Source organism: Jatropha curcas, chromosome 2 (assembly GCF_041381405.1).
Source record: "Jatropha curcas cultivar XTBG-Jc1 chromosome 2, XTBG_Jcur_1.0, whole genome shotgun sequence".
NCBI classification, from domain to species: domain Eukaryota; kingdom Viridiplantae; phylum Streptophyta; class Magnoliopsida; order Malpighiales; family Euphorbiaceae; genus Jatropha; species Jatropha curcas.
This window is the reverse complement of record NC_143152.1, coordinates 4,715,257-4,737,037: the sequence shown is the minus strand read 5'-3', so window position 1 is coordinate 4,737,037 and position 21,781 is coordinate 4,715,257. Positions and strand designations below refer to the sequence as shown.

At 31.1% G+C, this 21,781-nt stretch overlaps 4 protein-coding genes across 5 annotated transcripts; 3 read left to right on the top strand and 1 right to left on the bottom strand.

The window, feature by feature from the left end:
• Window positions 1-30: 30 nt before the first annotated feature.
• LOC105648952 (F-box/kelch-repeat protein At1g80440) lies at window positions 31-1,335 on the bottom strand. The gene has a single exon (XM_012235461.4). The coding sequence runs from the start codon at window positions 1,188-1,190 to the stop codon at window positions 174-176; it is 1,017 nt and encodes a 338-aa protein (XP_012090851.1). The 5' UTR covers window positions 1,191-1,335; the 3' UTR covers window positions 31-173.
• Window positions 1,336-8,903: 7,568 nt separating this feature from the next.
• LOC105648949 (lipase (DUF620)) lies at window positions 8,904-12,480 on the top strand. The gene is made up of 3 exons (XM_012235459.4): window positions 8,904-9,194; window positions 10,516-10,863; window positions 11,651-12,480. Exons 1-3 carry the CDS (start codon window positions 8,979-8,981, stop codon window positions 12,164-12,166), a joined length of 1,080 nt encoding a protein of 359 aa, XP_012090849.1. The 5' UTR covers window positions 8,904-8,978; the 3' UTR covers window positions 12,167-12,480.
• Window positions 12,481-12,580: 100 nt separating this feature from the next.
• SDG38 (SET domain protein 38) lies at window positions 12,581-17,414 on the top strand. 2 transcript variants are annotated; one of them, XM_020685224.3, is made up of 7 exons: window positions 12,581-13,218; window positions 14,618-14,673; window positions 15,065-15,191; window positions 15,775-15,844; window positions 15,941-16,120; window positions 16,546-16,613; window positions 17,143-17,414. In XM_020685224.3, the coding sequence occupies exons 1-7, from the start codon at window positions 12,862-12,864 to the stop codon at window positions 17,167-17,169; spliced, it is 885 nt and encodes a 294-aa protein (XP_020540883.1). In that variant the 5' UTR covers window positions 12,581-12,861; the 3' UTR covers window positions 17,170-17,414. The 2 variants fall into 2 exon arrangements, with proteins under 2 accessions (XP_020540883.1, XP_012090850.1); XM_012235460.4 differs by having other exon boundaries at window positions 16,546-16,617.
• A 556-nt stretch (window positions 17,415-17,970) lies between these two features.
• Window positions 17,971-21,524, top strand: MS2 (Jojoba acyl CoA reductase-related male sterility protein). The gene is made up of 9 exons (XM_012235501.4): window positions 17,971-18,545; window positions 18,641-18,744; window positions 18,831-19,030; window positions 19,473-19,573; window positions 19,736-19,946; window positions 20,035-20,196; window positions 20,426-20,507; window positions 20,617-21,014; window positions 21,212-21,524. Exons 1-9 carry the CDS (start codon window positions 18,143-18,145, stop codon window positions 21,375-21,377), a joined length of 1,827 nt encoding a protein of 608 aa, XP_012090891.1. The 5' UTR covers window positions 17,971-18,142; the 3' UTR covers window positions 21,378-21,524.
• Window positions 21,525-21,781: the final 257 nt, after the last annotated feature.

Here is a 21,781-nt window from a genome sequence, read left to right as displayed (position 1 = left end):
ATTTTTATGATATATGATATTTTCAAAAAATTTTGAAAGCATTCAAAATTAATATATTTAACGACATTTGGAAGTACTTGAAGAAAAGGTTCCTTCTTTGTAGTTTCACAAAGCCAATGGAAGAGTTCTATATACACAAGAGAAGATGTTCACGAGCGGCTCTTGCCTCTTGTTCATATCTCCCAAAAGCAACCAGATTGAACAATCCCCGAAAATTCATCCGGCACTTTTAACTTTTTCCATTTACCATTTTGTCCTTCCATCATGTAAAACTCTTGAGGCCCACCTTGGTAACTTGATCCGGACACTATTGTCCATTCACCACTCTGGACCCCAGAAGTCCCTACTTTAACCTCCATATCTGGCCCACTCCAGCTCACCAGTATTTCTCCTTTATCCACTCCGAGACAGGATGACTTAGGGGACCCACTCCCTCTCCATACATCCTCAACTCGCTTCCACTCTCTCGCTCCGAGTTCTATTGACTCGGCGCTGCTTTCAAATTGTCCCTGACGATCTGTTTTATACCCACTCACAACCCAGAACTCCGACCCGATTACTACGCCTTCGCACTCGTCTCGCTCCTGACTCATCTTTGGTAACTCATTCCACTCGTCCTGAGTCACATCGTATACCCAAGCTGAACTCAGCGCGTTCTTATTCTCTTCATGACCTCCGGCGATTATAACTCGACCGTTTAACTCGCCTACAGCGAAGAAAGAACGATATTCGGGCATATTCTTACCCTTCCTCCATTTCCGAGTCGTAAAATCATAAATGAACACGTGACTCAGTGGTTCGTAACTCACTGGATCCCACCCTCCCAGGATTACAATCTTCCCTTCTGAGCTAGTAACTCGACAAAACAAAGGAAGACCATCGGGATAGTCAGGAACCGGGTCAACTCGTTCCCAAGCTCCACTGATTGGATCAAGCATAGAAACTCCATAACTGGGTGACCCAGTTGATTTAGAGTCAGATTGAAGAGGAATAGATTGGATAAAGCAAGCAGCTTTATAGGTACGAGCAGATAGTTTTCTCTGGTAATAAAACTCTCTGCTTCGAAGAAGATGACGCCAGCGTTTGGAAACTCGGGAAGCAACTCGGTACGTTGAGTAATGGAGTCGAGTTAAGCACTCGAGAGCTATTTCTTCTGGAAGACCCGGGATTAAGTCGCTTGACTTGGTCATGTTTAGTAATATAAATGTAGTAGTGATGTTGTGTAGAAGAAAAATAGGTTGTGATGGCCATTTATAGAGAGAGATGTTAACGGAAAAGAAGATACAACTAGCCCAAATGGGTTTTCCTTTTGTTTATTCATGATTCGACGTTTTCAGGTTTTGCATTGGAAGTTGATTTAATTGCACATTAAATTTTCTTCAAATCAGATTTTTTTTTTTTTATATATATAAAAAATAAAGTAACTGTAGCGGTTTATGAGTTAAGTAACTTCATACTTTCATAGTAGTTCAATTTTTGCAGGCTTTGTGTTTAAGATTTTATAATTATTTCAAAATCTACATGAAAATTCAAATAATAGTAACTAATTTATTGTTTACAGAGTAGTCTAATTGTAATTTAGTTCATTTTTAATATTAGTCCCAATTTTATTATGAACAAGACATTGCATGTCAAGGGCACTTTTTTTGTATTTAATCGTGGATGCAACATAATGTCAAGGGCACTTTCAAAACCGTCGGTTTTGGATTTAAAAATTACCGATTCTAGTCATAAAAATTTCAAATGATATTGAACAACTTTTCAATGGCTCTAAAATAGTTTTGAAATTGTTGGTTTTGATTTGTTTCGGTTTAGATTTCATGTCAATTTGGAATCGAAAATTAGATAATTTTTTTAAATCTCTTTTTTAATTCATAGCTTCAATAAATAATAAAATAATAATAATAATAATATTGAAAAGACTAAACTAATTTAATAAAAAGTTTTAAATTTTATTTCCAAAATTACAGTAAAATAAAAGGAAAAATTAGGAGTTTCTTTGAAAATATTTTTTTACTGTTTAAAATGGAAACGGTTGGCTTCGATTGCCATTTGAAATTAGTCATTGCTGATCATGGTTCGATATCGATTTTAATCGATTTGGTTTCAGTTTAAAATCAAAGCGTGATCATACCTATTCATCTTTTTAATTTGTAACCTTATTAAAGAACACTAAATTTCTTACTGAAATAATAGATAAACATGACAATCAAATACAAAAAATCAACCTATAATTGTAAAGTATTAAATTTTTTAGAAAAATAATGGATAAATGTTGAAATTAAATATAGAAAAATCAACATGTAAGTGACAATTCTAAATAAAAGAATCAACTACAGAAATTAATTGGCTACGAATGTACCATAAGCAGCATGTTACCTCTATATGTAGCAAATTATACATTAAATAGTAACACTTTCTTCTCAGAGGGTACAAAGCGATAACAAATTTAAGACTCCATTTATTTCCAAGCTACAACTTATTTTTGAAAGTGTTTTTCATATTTCATTTTCTATTGTTTGATTAAAATATTGAAAATTAGTTAAAACTATTAAAAATTATGATTTAAATAGCAAAACAAAAACAAAATAAAATTAAGACAACAAGTTTTTAAGGTGTCGTTTATAGTGAACAAAAAAACTATTTCCAGCAAAATTCAAAAAAAATCTCAATAACCAAATAAAATAAAATTTATTTAACAAAATAAATAAACATTATGGTGATTTTTTCTCTAAAGAAAGAAAGTATATATATATATATATATATGGTAGCATGATAAGATAAAACTTGTATAATACGATTCTAATCCCTATGTTTGTGGTGGTTTTTTTCTCTAGACAAAATAAGCATATATATAATAATATGGTAAAAAAAATTTTAATAATAGAATTTTAATTCCTATTTAATATTGAATAACACTTAATTTAATATTGATGAAATATAATTTTCTACGATATGTATATTATCAATATCCATTGTTTAAATAGTCTTTTTACTTATTGTGTTCTTTATATTTGTCAAAATTTAATATAAATTTTTTATGTTTGTCCAAATCTTTATAATATTAATATAATTACATATATAATATTTTATTTATCAATATTTAATTAAAGTAATTTTCTTATTACACAATAAACTTGCTAAATTAAAATTCATAATTACAATCTTTTGCAATAATATTTTTTTAATTGTATTTATTAACCAATCGAATTTATATTTAAATGGAAAAACGATTATATTTTGACTCCGTTCACGCAGTAAACCAATAACAACCTAAAAAATTTAAACATTACTTCTAACTTTTTATAATGTACATTCAGAAATATCTCGTTTCAGTAAATATTTATATTTTCATTAATTTATTCGTTAACCTTTTACAATGGACATACTTTTATTTTTTATATGTCTCAAATTAAATTGTTAATTCTCTAATATATCTTTATTTAATTTATACAAACAATATTTTTTTAATATTAATTTTATTTACACTAAATATAATAAATATTTAACAAGTAATTATTAATTTTGAAATAAATAATAATTTGATCATATTACTTTCATAAAATTTGTTATAATTTAAAAAAATTAATTAATTTTTAATTTTTGTAAAAAACTTTAAAAAATATATATTTTGGATCGGATGAAATAGTTTTAAAACAGCGTTAACTTATTAAATTAATATTAAGAAAAGGTAGCGGCATGATCGATCGATCAACTCCTACAAAAGATTATTTTTATTGAAATGGATGAAGATCACACACAGCTCAATGAATGGTGTGATACGAGGGGTTGGATAAGTTTGTATTCGCTGTCACAGAGATGACTCATGCTGGGTGGGGCCCACATTTGGTCGTGCGATGTCGATGTCGATGTCGATGACTATGAGTTGTTTTCTTGCAACTGAAACTGACAACGGAAACAGACTTTTTGTTGAAAATTGAAATGCTCAGATTTCTGTCACTGTCGGTATTACTGTGGAGATAGGCACGAACACACTTATTTCCGCTTTGAACTTACCCATTTTAGTTTAGTTTAAAACGAGAAAATCAGATCGCTTCTAGAAATGATTTCAAAGTTCAATTTTAATCTTTTTTTTTTTTTTTTTATGTGGAAATCATCGATTTTGTTTTTAAAAAATAAAATTATAATAAAAATTTTTTAAGCTGTTTTATAAATGAATTCCGAAAATTACCAATTTTAGTTCACTTTCAATTTAAAACTAAACCGAACAAGTTTTTTACTAAATTCAATGCTCATAAATATATACTACCTCTTTTTTATAATACTTATCAAGTTTGAAATTTTATGTCTCTTAAAAAAATTATTAAATTTATCTAAATTATAATAAATTATTAAGTAAATCATTAAATTTGAATGTATAATTTTTATATGTTATCTATGCAATATAATGATGTGGGCTTTACACATGTTTGGTCCTGTGCATTTTGCTTAGAAATGGAAGTGAGGTGCCCATTCCTTTCAAGGCCTATGCTTTTGGGCATATCCAATTCTTCAAGCAAAATGTTCATTTCACAGTTTTCCCATTTGGATTTGGACTTCACCAATCCATTTTGGGAATACTCTATAGCAAAAAAATTAGACTTCTTTCTATTTTTCTTTATAACCTCTACCCATTTTGGTTTTCTTCTTTACAAAAAATATAAACTCGTTTTAGCATTTTTGTTTTAGGTTTAAATCACCAGATTAGAACTAAATCTTGCTCACACCAAGTCAGTCCATTGAGGGAAAATGCTCACAACGAGTATTTACTTCATTTATGAAGATCGAACCTTCAGCTGTCATCTTTTTAACACTTGCTGGTTCCCTTTGATATTATTATTGCAGTTGTAGGCAGTTAAGAAAATCACTTCTTGAAAAATATATTGATTAAAGCAGTAAAATTTCTTTTCATGCATTTTTCTTATAAACATTTCATATGTTATTTTCTTTTCAAATATCCCCTCCATTCCTCATAATCAAACCAAAAAAAAAAAAAACACTAACATAGAATGTTAGTACAAAATATATTCCAATGCCCTTTAAGCATCTGTGCATGATATGTCAAAAGAAAAATGTATTATTGGTTTTTTTGTCTTTTTCCCCTTCTAATCGATATTTGTAACCGTGTTTCCAAACAATGTCCTATTTCACTCTAGCCCATTTATGAAGCACATCACTTTTTTATTTTATTTTTCAGTGTATATATATATATATATATATATATATGTGTGTGTGTGTGTAGGCACATCATGTGTATTATGTAATGTAGTACCTAAAAATGGTAAAGCACTAACCACGTCTAACATTTTCACACCTACTCTTTACAATCACAACCATTGGAAATTTTTTTTTTTTTTTTTAATTCCCTTGTGGGCTTCTATTATCACTTTAATTTATGAATTTAATACAATTCTCAATCTTGATAAATGGTCAATCTTATAAGGCACTTGGGTATTAAATAATTTAAATTTATAATCTTCACTTATAATTTACTTAATGCATTAAAATAACTTCTTTTTAAATACAAATTTCAAAAAATTATATACAATTTCTCAAATAAATAAGAGTGTATTAAAATTTTCATTTAAATTATTAATTATAAACAAATGTTGCTCAAAAAATCACATTAATTACTGTACAAAAGAAATGAAATATAAGAATAGATAGAGTTAAGTTTAGTAAAAACTAACTAATTTAGTTTGGTTTAAACTGAATTAACCGAATACTTACATCCTTGCATAAAATTTGTGAAATATTTTCTAATTATTCTTATATTAACTTATTAAAATTGATATAAAAATAAACTTTATAACTGTAAATTTATTTTATTTATTAGTCACGTGCATACTGAATTGAAAACATATTTAATTTATTTTATTATTTTTCAATTCATTAGAAAAAAAAAAAAAAGGTAAAGTAGAATCAATGCATATACTAAATATAGTTGTAGTGTGAGAAAATGTGAAAAAATTTCTACAAGAAAAAAGATGGAAGCAATGGAAAATGAAAGGTACTGTAAAATTGCACCAAACGTACCAGAAAAGTTATAATTGCAAATAGGAATAGATGTGGACACAATGCCCGCCTTGCCTTCCTTTAAAGCTCCTTTTCTTAACCAAAACCACGCGCCTATTGCTTTTGTAATTTGTAAATATACTACTACCCCTATTTCACTTGTCCATAGGTTACTTTGTCGTCTCCCGTAGCCTTACTTTGTCCATAGGTTACCATGGTACGACACCATGGGTCTTTATTAAAGAAGGAGAGGAATGTTGAATGGTTCATTTCAATACTTGTTGCCCTCATCCAACATGACCTAATTTGATTAAATGCAGATAATTCATATTAACAGCAGAAAATATGCAATAAATGAAAATAAAAATTCTTAGTTTATGGTTCTGTTCTAATAATTAAAGCCTGATCAATAAAATGAAAATAAATAATACAAAGTAATTTTTTTTATATCACAGGTGTCCTTAGTCCATTAGATAAGAGTAATAAGGAAAACATTCCATGTGAAAATTTCCTCTGTTCAGAGGATAAAATATATTATTATTACTTTTGTAACAAATGAAACAATATACCCGCGGTTAATATACCAATCAATATTTAAATTAAAATTAGTACTTTAATGTGAAATTATTTTATATAATTTATTTATGTATCACTTAAAAGTATTAGTTAAATTAGCTTAAAAGGTTAAAACTTTTAACTAAAAATTAATATATAAGTAATGGCATTTGACTTTGCTCTCAAAATTATTTAATACAACTTATTCACATATCAATTAAAATACACCTAAAAGTAAAAATTACTAATATATAAGTAATGGCATCTGCCTTTATTAAAGGCTGCCCTACAAATCCTATTCTATCGCCTCTGAATTGCAAAAACTCTACATTTTAATGGAATAAAAGTAGTGAGTGGCTGTCAAAGTGTCAGAAATCTCAAGTAAGATCTGTCACAATAAGTTTTTTATTTCTGAATTCTAATATTGTAATTTTGTCTAGTCATTTTCAATTTATTATAGGAAAAGTCAATATGGCAGCTCCACAATATTGCTATAGTTTCTTTTTCTTCCAAAAAAAAAAAAAAAAAAGAAAGAAAAGAAAAGTTATTGGCTTCTAAATAATTTTGTAATTTAAAAAAATTTATTACTCAATTTTCCAATAAATGCTAGTAATGGTTTGATCAACGCATGGCCGGTTCAGTGAACCGACGGTTCGAGATTTTTAAAATTTTGATCCGGAATCGACTCTTAAACCTTCGGTTCCGGTTCCGGCACGGTTCATCACGGTTCCGGCGAACCGATGGTTCAAATTACGGTTCCGATTCGGTTCCGGCATTACGCAAATTTAAAAAATAAAAAATAAAATTTTGATTCCGAATTCATGAATAAATAATAATTTTAAAATGTTTAAATTTTATTAACTAGATGAATTATTATAAATTTTAAAAGAAAAACTTCTATTAACTAACTTAGAACTATTATTACATTAAATTTACAAATTTTGCTAATTTACTAATATAAAAAAACTATAAATGGAATATAAAATTAATGGAATGAGTTCGAAATTATTATTTTCAAATACTAAGAAAATTATTTAAAAAATCAAATGAAGTAAATTTATGAATGGAAAAATTTGAGATCAGAGAAAGAATTTGGAATTGGATGTAAGAAAATAAAAAATAAACAATAGATAATTCCAATATTAAGGAAAATAAAGCAATAGAAAAAATAATGAACTATGGAAATTTGAGAGAATTTTGATTGAGAATAAGAGAAGAGTTAGGATATAATTGATTGTGAAATAAAAAATCATCAACTCATCATATTTATACATGTTTCTCATTTATTAGTTTTCCAAATTGTCCCTTCTAATAGAAAAATAACAGCTATATTTTTGGATAATTTAGTAAATTACAGTAAATAAATAAATAAATGATTAAAAATGAATAAAATTTATTTACCAAAAAATAAATAAATAATACCTATCATATCAAAAACTATCCGTTACACTTTTTTTTTTGTACATTTGAAAGTATTTTTTTATATAAATCAACTATTCATGTATAATTTTTTTATATAAATTAAGTCAAAAAATGTGTATTTTTTTCACAACTTTTTATAACTTATGTACCATTTTACTTCTCTTCATCATAAATCAAATCAACTACAATCAAATCAAGTGATATAAATTTTTTTATAAAAATTTTAAGCTACAATTTTTTGTGCATCCGGTTCAAACCGGACCGAAATCGCCGATTCTAGTTCATATTTTAACATTCGCATGAACCTTAACTGGCCCTTGAACCACCGATTTCAGTTTAAAATTATGAACCGTCGATTTCGGTCCGGTTCTAATTCGTCTACAGTACGGTTCGGTTTCGATTAGAACCGAACCAGTGACCATGCCTAGTTTGATCCAATTCTGAGTAAATCTAAATCTCTTTTCAATAAATTTTGGCTTCGACAGTAAATGCCACGTAATGTTATTTTTAACCTTTTATTATATAGCGTGCAATATTATTCTTCAAATTTTTTTGATTTACTTAAAGATTTGATAATCGAAATGACATGATAATTACACAGTAGAGTAATTTTCTTTTTCGCTTACTAAATTGATGAAAACTCTTAAAATAGAAATTGAGACTATTTAAATTTATTTTAAAATTATATTAAATATATAGATTTTTTATTTTTCAACCAAAGGATAGAATATAAGATTAAAATTTTATATATTTCATATTCCATGAATCTAAACTAATTTCAAAGAATTATAAAACAAAAGAAAGAAAAAGATGGTTTGAGAAAAGTGAAGCAACGCGCTAAAACAGCGAGTAGAAAAAAAGTAACGAACCAAACGGAGCAGTCCCTTTAAGTACACTTTCCCACTGTCCCGTTTTTCTTCTGCTACTGCTTCCATAATAACCAACTCTCTCTGTGTTTCCAAAAGAAAAAGAAAGAAAGAGACGAAATGATGAGCCGTCTTGCACCATTATCAGAAGAACCCATAAACGAAGAAGATGACAAGAGCAACAATTCTTCAAAGAAAGTACAGTCATGGAAGAACTGGCTCAAGACCCATTTCTCTCTTGTCTTCAACAAAAAATCTGACCTCAAGATCCTCTTAAGTGTTCTTGGTTGCCCTCTTTTTCCTGTTTCTGTCCATCCCAAGCTCCCCATTAATGAGGTATGTCTTCTTTCATACATTCTTGCATCTGATAAGGATTTTCTTTTCCAGGAAAATAAGTTCTTTTGTGGGTTTCCTTTGTTACATAAAATGCTTTCCAAAGGAGAAAAATGATTTATAAAAAATGAGAAAAATGATAGTTTGAATGTCTCATTACAAGTTGCAAAAGTAGTATAAAATATGGTTTGCTCATGTTGTGATTAATTATTAATGACTAATTAAAAATTAACTAATTAATTACAATGCTAATAATTATAAATTAGAACTTAAAATATTTTAGTTGTAATTTTAATTTTAAATTTTAAATTTCATATTAGATTTATTAGTTGAAAATTCAAACATGACGGTAATATTTCCAACCACTTACAATCTGTTTTCTATTTATTTATAGCTGTAAGCTACCCAACTAATTGTTTAAAAAAAATTTTTTTAAGGGGAAATTAATTTATTACTACTAAAGCTGCAAAAAGAAAAAAAAAAAGGGTTAAATGTGATATTTTTATTATTTTTTAATTTGGGGGAGTAAATGTAATTTGTGTCTCTGTATTAAGGTGCATAAAAGGCATCAGGTAGGCCATTGATCTCCCACCATTAAAGAATCCCAAAAAGGACTGTGAGTGAGGTACTAAAAACTTTGTAGGTCCAGTAATTTAATATAGCATCTATTACATTTTGTAAGGAAAAAGTAATGTGTTTTATATTATAATTATAGTGTTTTTTTTCCATCTTTGATGAACTTTTTTTATTCAAGGTATTTTTGTCATCTTAACCAATGAAATAAAAATATTTTCCAAATTAATGTATATCTATTCTAAGTTGTTCCTCAAAAAGGTTAGTTTCACTGGGATACTTAAACCTTTTTAATTTGCTTTAATAGCGATTTAACTAATAACGTTTTGATTAATTTTTAAAAGTTAAAATTTAATTCATTAAACGCATGGCTTTTAATATTTTACGAAACACTATCCAAACAGTAAATGTTATTGTTAAATTGCCTGGGTAAAAATCTCGAGATTTTTTATAACTTATTAACTGCTGTAACAAAAATCTAAATATAGATTTTAAAGTTGTCTGGATTGAAATTCTGTGAATAATATTTAAAGAATTTTTAGTATTTCAAATAATGTAAATTAAGAGTAATTTTTTTTCTGGAAATATACTTGAAGTGGTTATAAAATATAGTACCAAAATAAAAGGGTGAAAAAGAAAAAAGTGTACGATTCATTTAAGAGAAGGCACCTAATTTCTTATTAGTAGCATTCAACAATTATTGCTATATGTACAGAACCAACTTAGTGTAATTAATGACTTTCTTTATTAGGTATCCTCCTCAGCTCAATACATTATACAGCACTTCACCGCCGCAACCGGTTGCCGGAAATTGGAAGGGACGGTGAAGAATATGTTTGCTACCGGAAAAGTAGCAATGGCTATGGTGGATGAGCTAGGCGGCTCATCCGGCTTGGCGGCTGGAGCAACCACGGGTGATACACAAAAGGGGTGCTTTGTGATGTGGCAAATGGTCCCTAATAAGTGGCTAATCGAGTTAGTTGTGAGTGGTCATAAAGTTGTAGCCGGTAGTGATGGCAATGTGGCTTGGCGTCATACACCGTGGCTCGCTGCTCACGCTGCTAAAGGCGGCATCCGGCCTCTCCGCCGTGCTCTTCAGGCAAGTCGCACTAAAAATACCACATGAATCTCTACACACTTATATTAATTAAAATTAAAGATTAAATAATCCAAAATAACATTTACTATTTAGATCACATCAGATTGGCTCTATTTGTAATTTTAAATTACTCTAAAAATAATAATTTTAATTCCACTTATTGAAAAGCTTAAGGTTTTAATGTATTATTGATTATTACAATCTTGGAGGATAAAGTGATGTAATAAAGAATTAATTTAGAATTAGCGTGACATAATTAGTTATAATCTCAATTAGAAGAGATTTTATAATTTACTAAAATAAAGTTATTTAATTTATAATTTTTGAACTACATTTAGATCTATACCATATGATTAGTGGACCATAATCACTTGTTAATTGGATCTTTTGCCATTGTATATGTTATTCTTAAATTGTAGAAATTAGTTGGTCTTCCATGTTGATTTTATCTTATGAGAAGGTTACCGTTGGTCTTTCTGTTAATTTTATACATAATTTTACCTGCTAGAAACCATAGATCCAACTAACCCCAAGATGCCGGATCTTGCTTCCTTTCTTCCTACTATTTGAATCAATTAAATCATATTTCTGTCAGTAAAAGAGAATTTAAATTTTATGTAATTTACAAATAATTAAGTATTTGTGTTCTCATCGTAAGGGAGAAGGAGGAATCAAGAAAAATAAGTGATAGCTCCGCAGGCAATATCTACAGGGACTTGATCGAATGGCAAATAATTAATTTACAAATAATTAAGTATTTGTATTTGTGTTTGTGTTTTTCTTACAGGGACTAGATCCAATGGCAATATCAGCAGTATTTTCTCCAGCACAATACATGGGAGAAAAATGTATATCAGGAATTGATTGTTTTGTACTGAAACTATCTGCTGAGCTATCAGATTTAGCTGATAGAAGCGATAGCTCCGCAGAAATGATCAAACATGTACTATTTGGTTACTTCAGCCAGAGAAATGGCTTGTTGGTTTATCTAGAGGACTCATACTTAACAAGAATTCAGTCTCCCGGAACTTATCCGACGTACTGGGAGACCACCATTGCAACGAAAATTGAAGATTACCGGACGGTAGAGGGCGTGATGATCGCCCATGGTGGTCAGTCTAGTGTGATCATAACAAGATTTGGAGATAATTTGAAAGCAGGCCTTTCGATTACTCGGATGGAAGAGACATGGACAATCGATGATTTTGCATTTAATGTTGCAGGTTTGTCTATGGATTGTTTCATTCCTCCTAAAGAAGTACAAAAAGATTGTTCTGAGGAGAAGCTTGATTGGAGATCATGATTATAGTTTTTAGATGGTCGACTTTATACACTCGAGCTAAGTGTTCTATATATATACAAATATAGTTTGTCGATTTCAATCGAGATTAAATCAATTGTACTTATTAGTCTGATCTGACTACAAGTGCATATTTGATTTGGACAAAAACTTCCAATCCGATAAACGGTCGATTATGAATTTGTGTACATAGAGAAATTAAGGCAAATATGTAACATAGTACTTTTGAGTTCTGTTTGGTTTCTTTGCAGAAGACTCGATGTATGAAAATGTATTTGGGTAATGACTATTTTTGGCTTTCTAGCTAGTATCAAATATATGGATTAGGAGATGTAAACTTTTCTCAAAATTTTTAATACATAGAAAGTCCAATTTATCGAAATAACATTCCTTCAAATATCATGTCGTGTTAAAATAGCATCTCGAACTCAGAGATTTCTCTTGTACATGTAAACCGGAGATATTATACTATCTAATTTTATAAGGAACTACTATAGATTAAAGTAACGGTTAAATAAACCGATTTAACCGCAATTTTCAAAAATTGAACAGTTGGTTAGGTTCTTCATGAAACTGTCCGCCGCAGTTTGTATTTGAACTGAAAAAGGTTAAAAAAAGGATTTGAGTTTGACATAAAATTGAAAAGACAAAGAAGAAGAAAGTGCCAAAAGGGAGAACTGCAGCGCAGAATTATAACAATGTCACCCTTGGTCCGTTATAGCCGTTGGTTTTCGCGCTACAGAAACCTGAAATTCGAGAACAAGCAACTTATTACATTCTCCTCCTCAGCCACCAACCCAGAGAATGAGAAATTGCATCGACCTGGACCGCCTCCGATCCGTGTTGATCTTACTGAGTCGGCCGGTCGAGGAGTGTTCGCTACGCGAAGAATTGGCGCTGGAGATCTCATTCACACTGCCAAACCAATCGTGTCTCACCCTTCTTTGTCGACTATTAGCAACGTCTGTTATTTTTGCCTCAACAAGCTCGCTTTAACGGAGTTCAAGGGCCAAAGTGCTGCGTTTTGCAGCCAAGAGTGCAAAGAGAACGCTAAGGTATAATGAGTTGTTTTTATTATATGAGAACAATGGTCTGTTTTTGAGTTTTGCTGAACACCCACCATATGTTTGTCCTTTTGCTTATGAAACGAAGTTAGATTTTTTGAAATAACTCTACTTTGGTTAGCAAATGAACTTGGATTCTCTTCGGCTAAGTGAATATGGATTGTTTTGATTGTTATATACTGGCAATAAATAAGTGGTGTTCACAGTTCACTGGTATAAGTTAAATTCTTATTTTATAGATGCAGCATTTATTTGTTTTATGACTAAACTAGAAAGTGATAGGGGTTCTTCATTGTTGTTTTTCTAAGTTAACGTCTTCCTGCTACGATAATATTATTTGCAATATTGTGTAAAAGTAAGTGAATCACAGCGGTATTGGCACTTGATTGGTGCTTACTACCTAGCGATAAGAAATTTGAAGGTTTTTTCAGTTGCTTGGAAATTTGTCCTTCATGGCTCTTTCATTAATGTCTTGGTTATGCACGTCAGCACCTGGATGGGTTAGAGAGCACATCATAAGGATGTTGGCAGGTCGATTATCTGATGTGTAGCTAAGGGGTTCCCTGAGGCAAAAATAAGATGCCAGTCCTGTTTGCTGGAAAGCGTAATTGCGACAGCAAATATTGTTGGTTAGGCGATTTTTGCCCTAGGTAGGGCAATTCGATCTGCTTCTTAGAACGAACTTCACTTTGATATATGTATTTGCTAAGTAGTCCTGGAGTCACATGTTTATCTTTGTGGAAACTGGCACCTTGTCCAGAAGGGGAAGGATATTGAGAATTTCCAATCAAAACATATTATTCTATGGACAGTCTGGCTAAATACAGAAATTTTCTTGAAGATATGATGATTTTATACGAAGAAATCCATCACGATAGATTTGGATAGACGAGAAATATGTAAGTTCTAAGTCCACGTGGTTCATTGAATGAGTGTGTCAATGATCAAATCGTATATTTTTCATTTTTATCCTAATAAAAACTGTTATATCTCCTTGAGAATATGCTGGTATCGTTAAAACCATAGAGAATCTAGTTTAATTTTAAAAGCTTAAATTATATATGATGATCAGGACTTGTTTTATGATTGCAGATGATAATTGAAATTTGTGATTATATGTCGCGTAAAACATATTAGCATGGACAAGGCTGTATATTGGGCAGTGTGTATGGAGAAGGATTAGTTTTTGTGGCTTGGAAGTGATTTCTTTTCATGCTTATGTGCATACTTGTTAGGTTGGAGCTATTGCTGTGAAATTTTACAGTCTTCAAGTCAATTATAACTCAAAGAACTCTGATATTTTATGAAAATTATCTTTTTCCATCATACATTCTTGGAATGAGTTCCGTTTATTAATTGAAGTTTAAGTCTAATTTTTCATATCTTTTAGGTGTTTTATGATGTAGAGACAAAAGCAGATTGGTTAGCTTTTGATGACTATTGCCGGTATGACAGCATCTGAAAGCCATTTACCACTTCTTGTTTGTAGATGATATGCTTTTTTCATTTTGATTTCTGCCATTGATAAAACTGATATATGATTGATTTGCAGAGTCATTCTCTTCTGCACCGCAGTGCACATGTTATCCGCTATATATAAAATGCATTTAGGAAAACAACTTTATTATTTTTTAAAATTTTTTTATTACAATGTTATGTCTATTTTTATATTTATTCAAAAGAATTTACAGATCACTAAATCTCCAAAGCTTCCATTTATTATTATAGCTGTTCTTTGTATTCAAAGGAAAATGTAACATGTAGTATACATCTTTTGGCATATGGACCTGCAGGATAACCCTTTTGTACATCTTACTTCGCTTCTCTTACTTTACAGGACCCAATGTCTAAAGTATCCACTAATGGCAAAACGGTTGGCTTGTATGGTCATCTCTGGAGCTACATCCGCTGAAGTTCTTGACATACTTCAACCAGCTAGTTTATCTCATGAGAGGACTTTAGAGGTGAGAACCCTACATAAATCTTGTTAATGTGATGTTTGGGATATGCGATTACGGTGTTATTGTTAGAACTCATGAAGCACTGACATTTGTAGTTTAATATTTTTTTTTTTTTCTATAGGCTGCATTATGTGGCCTGAGCTTGAAATTAAATAAGCATGCATTGCCATGTCCTTTTATTTCCCCCTTTTTCTTTGTCACCAATGTGCTTTTTATTTTGGCTTGTTTAGATTTCGTTGTAACTTGGAAATTACAATTCCATAACACGGGAAAAGCCTCCTTGCATTGCAAAAGAGAGAGCTACATAAATTAGATCTGTGCCCAAACTGCAAGATGCCTCATACACTAGGACATTCTTTTGGTTTTGTGTGAAGATTGACCTTTACACCTTTATGCCCATGCATTATTTAAATTGATGTAGGATACAGGTATAAATTCTGATAAAGAGGACTTCCATTGTCATGTTCTGTATTAAGCTAGTACATCTAAACTGGTTGTGACAACTTGATCTTGTACTTTTTTTTTTTGTGGCATCTTCTCTTTCTCAGAATTAAAGTTACGTACATTTTTTAGTGGCATTTTTCAGATGGAAGAGGGCTTTCGTTTGCTGAGAAGTTCCTTTGCTAAGGCAAATATTGAAGATGAAAAGATGGAATGTATCCTCCACGTGACTGATGTTTACATTATATATTTCGGTTTAATAAGCGTTAACTTGGAAGTTTCGATGAAGAAGTTATCTTTAACTATATAAGTCTTAACAAAGCAATGGTACGCTAATGTGCTGGCACGAATTCGAATCAATGTGTTCCGTGTTGAATTGGCTGTAGGATTGTATGAAGATCTCCTGTCATCAGCTGCTGCCTGTGTAGAGGCCGAAGCTGCTGTTGGAAGTGCTGTTTATATGCTTCCTTCCTTTTACAATCATGACTGTGGTAAGCTTCTCCCCTCTGGTTCTGGCCTGCTGTTTCATTGTGGGTTTAGGTTACCTTGTTTCACCTGTAAATCATCAAGCCACTGTCTATAAATTCTGTGGGATAAAAATGGGAACATAACTGTTCATTGTCAACTTGTATCATTTGAGTTTGCATGTTCTTGTATGTTGAGTAGTTTGATCAATGAAAATTGGCATCTCTTTCTTGGATCTTTAACCTCTTCTTCAGCAGAATCTTGAATTCAAATGAGATCATTTACTGGGAAATGATGTTGAAATCAAACAATGCAGAAAAGTATAGTCTGTCCACCTTGCTCAACTCACAATCAATAGGCAAATTGTGGTTGCATTCTCCTCTAGCATCTCTGTGCTCTGCCAGGTGATGCCAGGGTCGAAGAAACTGACTTCATTAATTGTTTACTGCAGATCCTAATACACACATTATATGGATAGATAACACGAATGCAAGATTGAAGGCTCTTCGTGATATTGAGGCAGGTTTGTCGCATGAAATCTAGTTTTCAGATTTTCTTTTTCTTTTTTTTTTTTCCTTTTTTCTTCTACTTGTTATTCTTTTAGGTTGATTTTCTATTAGGGAGCAGCACGATAGGACAGTTATTTGAGGAATTCCCTGATGCCTCTTTTTCATCACCATCACACAGCATCCCTCGTGCAAAAATTTCACAAGACATTTTTTGTTGGTGTCAATATAATTTCGTGCATCTCAAAAACGGAGCTGCATTAAAAAGTGCTTATGCTTACTATATGTCTATGTCTATCATTTGGTTTTTTATATACACATTTTGACAGTTGTTTCTGATATATTCTTATACTGTTCGGCTAAGACTCCATTAGTTCAGGTCCTGGAAAATGAGTTACGAAGACAGCTGGCTGTGACACATGAACTTTGAAACTAAGTCATGAAAACTACAATAATTTTTTGTGGATATTCGGCAAATTTTTTTTTTTTTTTTAATGAATATTGGGCTGATGTATTATTGATGAATTGTTTTGGATATGCAGATGAAGAGCTCCGAATCTGCTATATAGATGCTAGCATGGATCATGATGCTCGACAAACCATCTTGCTTCAGGGTTTTGGTTTTAAGTGCAATTGCCTTCGTTGTTTGTCTGGAGATTAATATTTTTTTTTTCATTTGTATTGAAATATTGATGAGAAACATTTGCTTGTATAGATAAATTTTGAACAATGACAGAGTCTGTTGCCTGCTTGTTTTTTTATTGTTGCTAATTGCTCTATCTATAAATGTAGTTGGTGTTTAAGATTTTACCTATTCACATTGAAGTAGCTTTGAACTTTTGAAAGTAAAACTAAAAACCATATGCTTTTGGTTATTTGACCTCAGTAATAGTGTAGGGTGAAAATTTGTATTGGAGTTTTATACTTGTGTTATGTAAATAAAATTTCAGCCAGATACCACAATCACATGCCATACTTAATTGATGAGTAAAAAATTGCAACTACATGAGCTTGTATAATATATATATTGGAACAAACAATTTCAATTAGGGAGGCCTTATAACTTAAAACCCTATTAATTAAGCCCATTTTTCCATTGCCACCAACCACTTTAGCACCCTCTTTTTTACACTTAATTTTCTTTTGAACATGATAATATGCACAAGTAAGAGTCTCTAGACAAGAATTACTAATCAAATCGAAGATATAAAGAGAACTCCCGCCATCTTAGCCCTAAAAATGTGAAGAGGGTGGCAGAAAGAGGGTTCTTATAGAAAAAATCTCCCCCATAACAAAATAGATTTAAAGAAAAAAAAAAAAGAATATATATACCTAACCCTTTTCTCCTTTTCCCTTAAAACCAAACCAAACCCAACTCTTGTCTTATCTTATAGAGCTTAGTTAGTTTACTTGCTTTTATTTCCTTGTTTAGATAGTAATTAGCTAAGATTTCACTCCAACTAATTTTTTTTTAACTTCAAAAAACCAAAAAAATTAGTTTGTTAACTTTCTTTTTTTTCCATCTCTAATTCTCTTGCAGTGATGGGGTCTAATTTGTTCCTCAAATCTCCATCACTTGCTTTCATTTCTAATAATAATAAGTGTGAGTGGTGCTTTTTGAGGAGGAAGAAGTTTAATAGTATTGTATATTGCCAAGGAGGTGGTGGTGGTGGTGGAAAGGCAATAATAAGGTCTAGTGGGATTTCTTCAGTTTTAACAGAAAGATCATTATCATCAACAACTTTAGTTGGTGATCAAGATCATACTGCATCAAGCTTGGTTTTGTCCCCAAATGGCAATAATTCTAATACCATCAAAGATTTTGAGCCTTTTAGTGGAACAACTAGCTCTTCTTTAATGGAGGTTCAAGATGGTATTGGCATTGTCAAATTTCTTGGAGGGAAAGGTTTTTTCATCACTGGTGCAACTGGGTTTCTTGCAAAAGGTTTGTTTTTTTCATTAGGATTTGAGAAGTAGCCTTTTACTTGCATATTGTTTTGTTGGGATTTTATCTAGCTTTGATGAAAAATTAATATGCAGTTCTTATTGAGAAGATTTTACGGACCGCGCCTGATGTGGGGAAGATATATGTTTTGATCAAGGCAAAGAACATGGAAGCTGCAATGGCAAGATTAAAAAGTGAAGTATGTTACATAGTTTTCCATTTTTAATCTTAGAAGTTTAGTTTCTGGTTTTTTTGAATCAATATTATAATTATGGCCATACTTAGATAATAGATGCAGAGCTATTCAAGTGTCTTCAACAAACTTATGGGAAGTCCTACCAAGCTTTCATGTTGAGCAAATTAGTCCCAGTTGTGGGAGATGTATGTGAATCTAATCTTGGGTTGGATGAAGATTTAGCCAACTTGATTGCCAATGAAGTTGATGTTATTGTTAATTCTGCAGCTAATACAACTTTTGATGAAAGGTTTTGTTCATCTCTTTTACATCCACTATATATTTTTACTTTTGGTAATCTTATGCATTATATTTGAGGGCAGGTCTATTTGGTGAAATGAAAAAATTGCTCTTTTGCTACCAAAAAGTCACGAGTTTAAATCAAGAAAATGCAAGAAAAGTATTGCATATACTATATTACCTTTCCTAATTATCAAAAAAGAGAGTCTTAACCAAGATAGCTTGGTCTAGTGGTTGAAGTGCACTAGATCATATCTTGATGATCTTAGGATCGAATCGTGGAGTCAGCATCTTAGAGAGTGCTTTTAAGCCTGAAAGAGATTAGTCTCTCATCTAACTGTTAAACGGGAGGTGGAAAAACACCCTTGGTAGTAAAAAAAAAAAAAAGAGTTTTATGCACTGGAATGCAATTTGTGCCAAGTATATAATTTTGAGAATATGATGTCTTGCAGGTATGATGTTGCTATTGACATTAACACTAGAGGACCTTGCCACCTTATGAGCTTTGCAAAGAAGTGCCAAAAGCTTAAGCTATTCTTGCAAGTATCAACAGGTAAGAAATCTTTACAAATAGGTGAATAGTGATTCTTGATTCTTTAATAATTTTTGGAGGAAATCAAATTTCTGTTGCTAATTGATAGAAATTAGTTAGAAATGCAGAAATTAGAGTTTCAAATTTATATGAAAATTGAGTTTCTGTTATTTTTTACTGCAGCTTATGTTAATGGACAAAGACAAGGAAGAATAATGGAAAAGCCATTCTGTATTGGGGATTGCATAGCTAAGGAAAATTTCATAGCTGAAACCAATTCAAGATTTCTACCTATTCTAGATGTGGAAAATGAAATGCTTTTGGCCCTGAATTCCAAAGAAGCTTTTCAAGAAAATGAAGTGGCTCAAAAGATGAAAGAACTGGGTTTGGAAAGGTGATTAGGCTTATCCTTTATCTTCTTGATTTCTATAAATTGAATGAATATATAGTAACTTAAAGCAATGATAGTGACTTCTGAACAGGGCAAGAAAATATGGATGGCAAGATACCTATGTCTTCACAAAAGCCATGGGAGAAATGATGGTTGACAGCTTGAGAGGAGATATTCCTGTTGTCATCATAAGACCTAGTGTTATTGAAAGCACTTTCAGAGAGCCATTCCCAGGATGGATGGAAGGAAATAGGTAATCTTTTCCACTCAACCTTTACTTGCATTTTTGAAATATTGCCATGACATTCAGGGACGGACGCAAGTTAGGTGGTGGGAGGGGTCTTGGCCCTGGCAATTATTTTTTGAAAATTTTCATTCTTATATTCTGTCCTCTTCAAAATAGATTAGTTTTATTTTATGACTATTTATATCCCCAAGTTTTGAATCCCGCGTCCGGGCCTGTTGACATTGTAATATTTCAGGATGATGGATCCAATTATATTGTACTATGGAAAAGGGCAGTTGACTGGATTTCTAGTGGATCCAAATGGAGTACTTGATGTAGTAAGTGATACTAATAGTATTATTCCTCACACACAATTTTTTTTTGGGAAAGAAGCAAGAAACGATCCAATTTAAAATGAATCTATTTTCACTTTTTTTTTGTTTGAAGGTCCCAGCAGATATGGTAGTCAATGCAACCCTAGCAGCAGTAGCAAAACATGGAATGGTTCAAAAATCAGGAATAAATGTGTATCAAATTGCTTCATCTGTTGTAAATCCACTGGCTTTTAAAGACTTGGCTAAGTTGCTCTATGAACACTACAATTCATCGCCTTACATGGATTCCAAAGGCAGACCAATCAGTGTTCCTTCAATGAAGCTCTTCAATTGTAAGGAAGATTTCTCTGATCATCTTTGGAGAGATGTGGTTCAGAGAAATGGGTTGACAGAAATTGCCTCATTTGACAAGAAAATGTCCCTAAAACATGAATTTATATGCAAAAGATCAATGGAACAAGCAAAGCATTTGGCTAATATATATGAACCATACACTTTCTATGGTGGAAGGTAAGCAACTTTATAATTTCTTACATTGAAAGGGTTTAAAAAATTTATCATGCGGATAAAATTTATACACATCACTCATAAAATGGGATCTACACGTATGTTTTATATGGGCTGAACCCGATAAAGAAGTGATATTTTAGTCTATACGAGAATTACTCAAATTCATTTCTTTTAACTCAAAATTTAAAAATTTGCAGGTTTGACAACAGTAATACTCAAAGATTGATGGAGAGCATGTGTGAAAATGAGAAGAAGAAATTTGGATTTGATGTGGGAAGCATAGATTGGAGAGACTATATAACAAATGTTCATATTCCTGGTCTAAGGAGGCATGTTATGAAGGGGAGAGGGATGTGTAGCTGAATGATATATATATATCTAACTTGTTCGAGTCCTATAACTAATTGTAATAAGACAGTTTTTTTTTTTACTTGTTTTTCTTCTTTGGAAATATGAAATACTATCAAGAGAAGCAAAAAAAAAAAAAAAAAGAAGTCTTTCCTTTTTTGACTTGGTTTCTAACTTTCTAATTCTATTACCAATGCTTCTTCTATGTTATGTGTAATTCCTATAAAACAAGATTTACTAACTAAAATAATAAACTTTACTTGCATAAACTTATTGAACAATTATTTTGACTGAAATCATAATCAATTTTCAAAAGATTTTGTAGGTTATTATTAATAATATAAATATATTTTTTAATAATATAAATAGATTACTTAATGTATGGATTTCAATAATGGAACAATTGTTGTTTTATATTA

Coding starts and splice junctions, on each gene's coding strand:
- LOC105648949 (XM_012235459.4), top strand. CDS start 8,979: ATGATGAGCCGTCTTGCACCATTATCAGAAGAACCCATAAACGAAGAA. Junction 9,195..10,515: donor CCAAGCTCCCCATTAATGAG/GTATGTCTTCTT, acceptor TTTCTTTATTAG/GTATCCTCCTCAGCTCAATA. Junction 10,864..11,650: donor CTCTCCGCCGTGCTCTTCAG/GCAAGTCGCACT, acceptor TTTTTCTTACAG/GGACTAGATCCAATGGCAAT.
- SDG38 (XM_012235460.4), top strand. CDS start 12,862: ATGTCACCCTTGGTCCGTTATAGCCGTTGGTTTTCGCGCTACAGAAAC. Junction 13,219..14,617: donor AGTGCAAAGAGAACGCTAAG/GTATAATGAGTT, acceptor CATATCTTTTAG/GTGTTTTATGATGTAGAGAC. Junction 14,674..15,064: donor GCTTTTGATGACTATTGCCG/GTATGACAGCAT, acceptor CTTACTTTACAG/GACCCAATGTCTAAAGTATC.
- LOC105648952 (XM_012235461.4), bottom strand. CDS start 1,190: ATGACCAAGTCAAGCGACTTAATCCCGGGTCTTCCAGAAGAAATAGCT.
- MS2 (XM_012235501.4), top strand. CDS start 18,143: ATGGGGTCTAATTTGTTCCTCAAATCTCCATCACTTGCTTTCATTTCT. Junction 19,031..19,472: donor AATACAACTTTTGATGAAAG/GTTTTGTTCATC, acceptor GATGTCTTGCAG/GTATGATGTTGCTATTGACA. Junction 21,015..21,211: donor TACACTTTCTATGGTGGAAG/GTAAGCAACTTT, acceptor AAAAATTTGCAG/GTTTGACAACAGTAATACTC.